Source organism: Sinocyclocheilus grahami, unplaced genomic scaffold, assembly GCF_001515645.1.
Source record: "Sinocyclocheilus grahami isolate Dianchi unplaced genomic scaffold, SAMN03320097.WGS_v1.1 scaffold290.1, whole genome shotgun sequence".
Lineage (NCBI taxonomy): Eukaryota > Metazoa > Chordata > Actinopteri > Cypriniformes > Cyprinidae > Sinocyclocheilus > Sinocyclocheilus grahami.
In genome coordinates this window covers 1,554,437-1,561,291 of record NW_015505469.1, presented here as the reverse complement: position 1 = coordinate 1,561,291, position 6,855 = coordinate 1,554,437, and the positions used below count along the sequence as shown (strand labels likewise).

General features: G+C 40.0%; 2 protein-coding genes across 3 annotated transcripts in view; one reads left to right on the top strand and one right to left on the bottom strand.

Moving 5' to 3' along the window:
* Positions 1–6,041, top strand: slc39a1 (solute carrier family 39 member 1). 2 transcript variants are annotated; one of them, XM_016292678.1, is made up of 4 exons: positions 1–340; positions 3,083–3,213; positions 3,307–3,612; positions 4,699–6,041. In XM_016292678.1, the coding sequence occupies exons 1-4, from the start codon at positions 217–219 to the stop codon at positions 5,050–5,052; spliced, it is 915 nt and encodes a 304-aa protein (XP_016148164.1). In that variant the 5' UTR covers positions 1–216; the 3' UTR covers positions 5,053–6,041. The 2 variants fall into 2 exon arrangements, with proteins under 2 accessions (XP_016148164.1, XP_016148163.1); XM_016292677.1 differs by lacking the exon at positions 1–340 and adding an exon at positions 1,032–1,374.
* Positions 5,644–6,855, bottom strand: part of LOC107600742 (abhydrolase domain-containing protein 2-A) — a 46,767-nt gene continuing 45,555 nt past the window's right edge. The window contains exon 12 of the mRNA XM_016292698.1: positions 5,644–5,692. Within this exon, the coding sequence (XP_016148184.1) occupies positions 5,644–5,692 (49 nt within the window). The remainder of the gene's footprint in view (positions 5,693–6,855) is intronic.

The following is a 6,855-nucleotide window of genomic DNA, read 5'->3' as shown; positions in this document are numbered from 1 at the left end:
ATAGCGCAAGGGGCGGAGCGAACGACTGACAAACTGCTGCAGTAGCGAGCGAGCGACATGATCAGAATGAACCTCTGTAAACTATCATAAACTACAAATCATGGGGTTCATCTTTCAAAGACAGCGCTCTATATCGAAACATTTACATATATTTTACTAACCAGTGTTTGACTGAGGCGTCTGTCCTCTCTCGCTAGTTTCAAAAAAAATTAATTTATGGCCGCTATGGATTACCTGCTGCAGGTGAAAGTTGGAGCTCTGGTTGGGCTGCTGATCCTAACTCTGTTTTTTGGGTTTATCCCAGCGCGGATGAAATGGTTTCAAGTCTCTAGTGGAACAGGTAAATGATCATTTACGTTTTTTATGGTGGGCATCAATTTTACTGTACTACATGTGATCTTTTCAGTCATCTGTCGCCTCCTCTCAGCCTAAGCATGTTTATTTACTGTATGTATACATTATTATGTCCTGCCTCTGCTCGTTATTTGTGTTTAAGAATGTATGTTCATGTATGTATGTGCTTAATGTACTGTATATGTGTACCACATATAAGGAATTTGCCCAGTCTTGGCTTCATACACGTACAAACACATGAGAGTCAGGTGATAAGGACAGCTAGAGGATTTTTTCTAAAACATGCATTTTACTCACAGATGGACATCAGTGGAAGTGAAACTGGTGTCTGAACATGCTTAAACAAGCAAAAACCTCTGCAAAACATGAATTATGACCACAACGATCAGAAACAGCCTAAGGATTTTACGAACAATCAAATATATGTACACTCTAAAAAATGCTGGGTTAAAAAGGGACAAACCCAGCTATTGGGTTGTTTGCTCAGTGGCTCAAAAAATACAAAATAGACTCTTGTCTTTAAACACGTTCGGATATTTTATTCTAGACGTTAGTCTATTAATAATCTCACTTTGTTTCAAAAATAGTAAATATATTTACGGAAACGTTGATATTTCAGTAGCGTTAGTTGCTAAGTTTGGGCGTCGAGCGAGCAAATCAAGCCGGAAGTAGACGTCATAGCGCAAGGGGCGGAGCGAACGACTGACAAACTGCTGCAGTAGCGAGCGAGCGACATGATCAGAATGAACCTCTGTAAACTATCATAAACTACAAATCATGGGGTTCATCTTTCAAAGACAGCGCTCTATATCGAAACATTTACATATATTTTACTAACCAGTGTTTGACTGAGGCGTCTGTCCTCTCTCGCTAGTTTCATTTTTTAAAATTAATTTATGGCCGCTATGGATTACCTGCTGCAGGTGAAAGTTGGAGCTCTGGTTGGGCTGCTGATCCTAACTCTGTTTTTTGGGTTTATCCCAGCGCGGATGAAATGGTTTCAAGTCTCTAGTGGAACAGGTAAATGATCATTTACGTTTTTTATGGTGGGCATCAATTTTACTGTACTACATGTGATCTTTTCAGTCATCTGTCGCCTCCTCTCAGCCTAAGCATGTTTATTTACTGTATGTATACATTATTATGTCCTGCCTCTGCTCGTTATTTGTGTTTAAGAATGTATGTTCATGTATGTATGTGCTTAATGTACTGTATATGTGTACCACATATAAGGAATTTGCCCAGTCTTGGCTTCATACACGTACAAACACATGAGAGTCAGGTGATAAGGACAGCTAGAGGATTTTTTCTAAAACATGCATTTTACTCACAGATGGACATCAGTGGAAGTGAAACTGGTGTCTGAACATGCTTAAACAAGCAAAAACCTCTGCAAAACATGAATTATGACCACAACGATCAGAAACAGCCTAAGGATTTTACGAACAATCAAATATATGTACACTCTAAAAAATGCTGGGTTAAAAAGGGACAAACCCAGCTATTGGGTTGTTTTGACCCAGCGGGTAGGTTGTTTTGACCCAGCGGGTAGGTTGTTTTGACCCAGCGGGTAGGTTGTTTTGACCCAGCGGGTAGGTTGTTTTGACCCAGCGGGTAGGTTGTTTTGACCCAGCGGGTAGGTTGTTTTGACCCAGCGGGTAGGTTGTTTTGACCCAGCGGGTAGGTTGTTTTGACCCAGCGGGTAGGTTGTTTTGACCCAGCGGGTAGGTTGTTTTGACCCAGCGGGTAGGTTGTTTTGACCCAGCGGGTAGGTTGTTTTGACCCAGCGGGTAGGTTGTTTTGACCCAGCGGGTAGGTTGTTTTGACCCAGCGGGTAGGTTGTTTTGACCCAGCGGGTAGGTTGTTTTGACCCAGCGGGTAGGTTGTTTTGACCCAGCGGGTAGGTTGTTTTGACCCAGCGGGTAGGTTGTTTTGACCCAGCGGGTAGGTTGTTTTGACCCAGCGGGTAGGTTGTTTTGACCCAGCGGGTAGGTTGTTTTGACCCAGCGGGTAGGTTGTTTTGACCCAGCGGGTAGGTTGTTTTGACCCAGCGGGTAGGTTGTTTTGACCCAGCGGGTAGGTTGTTTTGACCCAGCGGGTAGGTTGTTTTGACCCAGCGGGTAGGTTGTTTTGACCCAGCGGGTAGGTTGTTTTGACCCAGCGGTTGGGTCAAAACAACCCAACCGCTGGGTCAAAACAACCCAGCCGCTGGGTCAAAACCACTGGGTCAAAACAAACCAACCGCTGGGTCAAAACAACCCAACCACTGGGTCAAAACTGCTGGGTCAAAACAACCCAACCACTGGGTCAAAACCGCTGGGTCAAAACAACCCAACCGCTGGGTCAAAACCGCTGGGTCAAAACAACCCAACCGCTGGATGTGGATTTCACACGGTTATTAGGCTAGTTATCAGGTTTTCAGTTGAGTTAAATGTCATCAGTGCTTTGGATAGATAGTTTTGAAATTGTAGGGCTCTGCTTTATCAAGTGGCTTAATGCAATTACAGTTATACCTGATACATTAGGTTGTGGCATGGGTAAATAAAATGCTTATGCATTGCTCAGTTACGATGAGTTTTTCATTATTTTCGGGCATTTGATTATAATCTCTTTTACTTTGGATGATTAGCTAACAGGAGTGATTAGAGAAAGACTGTACCATTGACATCAATCAACGGCACCATTAATCAATGTAACAGGACTTTGATTTGTTTTTCTCTGTCTCCAGTGACCCACAGGGCCGTGCTGAGTTTTGTGAGCTGCTTCGCGGGTGGCGTCTTCCTGTCCGCCTGTTTGTTAGATATCATCCCAGATTACCTTTCCGACATACATGAAGAGCTACAAAAGCAAGGCCTTGATGTGAGCTCACCGAATATTGGAATTGCTCTGTTAAATGCAGTCTGTTCCTGTAATTCCTATTTGTTTCTAATGCCACTTCTCCTCATCATCCAGGAAGGCTTCCCGCTTGCAGAGTTCATCATGGCGTGTGGCTTCTTCACAGTCTTGATCTTGGAAAAGATAGTTCTGAGTTGCACAGAGGGCCACAGAAATGAGGAGACGGCTCCTCTTTTAGCTCCTGCAGGTAACGGACATGCCCATGGACATCCCTCGCTGAATGATCTGGAGGGGAGCGGTCACCACGTCCACGTGGATTTTCACGCGCACTCGTCCTTCCGCTCCTTCATGCTCTTCCTGTCTCTCTCTCTCCACTCGGTGTTTGAGGGTTTGGCCATTGGCTTGCAGACCACAGACACGAAGGTGATTTATTGAGTTTTGTTTTGTTTGACAGCTCCCTCTTGAGTCACTGTGCTGACCTGGTTAGAAACCTGATAAAAGTTTTGGGTTCAAAGGTTTACAGGTTAAATGTTTAGCATCGTGACTTCAAATCATGCTGTTTATGTAGGGTGTTATCCTGTGATGCCAAAACACTTTAAATTCACTAAACACTTTAAAAATGTTAAAGGGGAGGGTTCACCCAAAAATGGACATTTTCATTATTTACTCACCCTCGTGTAGTTCCAAACATGTTTTTTCTGTGGAACACAAAAGAAGATATAAATGTAAAGTCCGTTTTAATAACAGAAAACAGGGCTACACAATTTGCAAAACATCTAATAGCGATTTTATTCATATGTGACCCTCTCTGTGAAATCCAGGCTAAAGTCTCAAAATCTAATTATGAGATAACAAGCATCAGAGTTTGATTTCAACCATTAATTTCACTATGATTTCAATCTTTGACATGGCCTTACTCAGTCAATATTAAAGATGTAAAGGTTACATTTTCACTGAATGTTCTTTGCCTTATGAAGGATGATTTTATGTAGAAAACCAGTGTCACATATTTTCTCTCTTTTTTTGTGATTTTAAAATGCAGTTTAAAAAAAAGCTATGCTTGCTTGTAGAGCTGCACAATTTGGCCACAATTTTGTTTTTATATATCAATGTGACTATAAAATTATTAGTAATGATAATTATTATTACTAAAAAGTTTTTTAACAAAATAAGGAAAGCTACTATTGTAATATTTCACTATAAAATAAAAAAAAAGTTAAGTGATTAAGAAAAATTATATGATATCATTATTAAACAATTTCAAACAAAATAAGAAACGTTACTATTGTAAAAAATCAGAATAGCTTCATTTTAAATGGGAAGCGTGTTAAAATTAGTGCTTGGTGACTTCAGCAAAAAAGTAAAGTTGTTTCATTGACTTACATTTACATGAAGGCTTGTGAAGACCATTTTGCTTTTTTTGGAATAATGCACAACTGTAATACATGTAATTGGAATAATGTAATGATGAATATAACCTAGTTTGACTTCACTCGTCTCTCTGCTCAGGTGCTGGAGATCTGCATCGCTATCCTGGTCCACAAGAGCATCATTGTCTTCAGTCTGTCTGTGAAGCTGGTTCAGAGTGCGGTCAGGCCCCTGTGGGTGGCGCTCTACGTGGCCGTCTTCGCTGTGATGTCTCCTCTCGGCATTAGCATCGGCATCATTGTGATCGAGGCTCGGCTGAAGGCTGGCGCTTTGATCCAGGCGGTGCTGGAGGGGCTGGCGGCCGGGACGTTTGTCTACATCACCTTCCTAGAGATCCTTCCCCATGAACTGAACTCCCCTGAGCGGCCTCTGCTCAAAGTGTTCTTCCTCCTGTGTGGTTTCTCAGTAATGGCTGCTCTGAGTTTCCTGGGCTGAACAATACTTTGCATTTTTTGGTGCCCCGTGGCCAGAAAACTGGAACCTTCACAAACTGCATGTGATTTCAAGGAAACGAAAGGCTCATTTTGCTTGTTTTTTTTAGAGGAACTGATATTTACAAGCACAAAGATGCTGATGTCTTTAAAAACTTTGACCAGATCATTTATTAGTTTTAAATGAGGAAAAAAATTAATTTTCCTCAGCACTGAGAAACATAGTATCTGACATGTAAATGGAGTCTTTTACAGATTTAAAAAAAAATTTTTTTTATTGAACTTGTTTTAGCCTTTTCAAACTCTTCATATTTTATCTGGGGAATTGTTTCCATGCCACGTTTGCGTTTTCTCTTTGTCATGCATAACACTATCTTAAAACCACCAGCTGTCTGACTGATTTTAAATGTTTTAAATCAATTATTCATCTTTATACATTATGAACACTGACTGCAATATTTCTGTATGTTACATACAGTTATTCAGTATTGTTTTTTTCCTTTTATGTGCTGCATTTCCTGTACATTTACATAAATTCGATGGGCAGCCAAATGTTTTGATTGCACAGTTTGGATTTACAGATTTCACAGTAAAATCAGACAAAATGTGTATAACTAGTATTGTGTTTTTTAAAGACCACGTGTGTATATGTTCCATAGTCATATGAAAGTATGATTATGCAACATATTAAAGCAATATAAATATATTTTCATTTCAAACTAATGGAAATAGCATGCCGTTTTAGTTGAGAAGCGTTTCTGTGCCTTTATTTGAATGAAAACTAGCAAATTGCATGTTACTGATTCAGGTGATTAAAAGCCTTTTACTAAACTAGCACTAAATCCTTTCTAAAGTTCATGTTTAAATATATTAAGAGACATTACTGGACATCATTTAGTTTGCTTTCTGTTTCAATATGCTCTGTCTGGTGTAGTAAAAAGCAAAGTGTGATTTTGATATGAAACATTGTTCAAACTTCAGACTTGATCTTGCAGTACCGCATTTAGCCTCTAGATGTCAGGCTTCTACGCAATGTTGGTAAAGTATTGACTATCTTTGAAACGCCATACTACTTGGTACTGTTTTTGCAGTATGTGCATTTTTAGTATAGAGTTCCTATATGAGTTCAGAGCACAAGTGCATTAGAAAATGTATCCCACAATGCAGTGTGCTCAAACGTCCTTTTCCAGTGTAATATTACGATCTCTAGGCTCATTTAATCAAGCTATACCCTGGCATTTGTACACAAAACTGGAATAGAAATGCAAAATTTTTATATTCCAGATGATAACTGGACACCACTAACTGAATTGTTGTTTAATTGAGGTCATCTCACTACTGCTTACAGCATATACAGTGGGTACGGAAAGTATTCAGACCCCCTTAAATTTTTCACTCTTTGTTATATTGCAGCCATTTGCTAAAATCATTTAAGTTAATTTTTTTTCCTCATTAATGTACACACAGCACCCCATATTGACAGAAAAACACAGAATTGTTGACATTTTTGCAGATTTATTAAAAAAGAAAAACTGAAATATCACATGGTCCTAAGTATTCAGACCCTTTGCTCAGTATTTAGTAGAAGCACCCTTTTGATCTAATACAGCCATGAGTCTTTTTGGGAAAGATGCAACAAGTTTTTCACACCTGGATTTGGGGATCCTCTGCCATTCCTCCTTGCAGATCCTCTCCAGTTCTGTCAGGTTGGATGGTAAACGTTGGTGGACAGCCATTTTTAGGTCTCTCCAGAGATGCTCAATTGGGTTTAAGTCAGGGCTCTGGCTGGGCCATTCAAGAACAATCA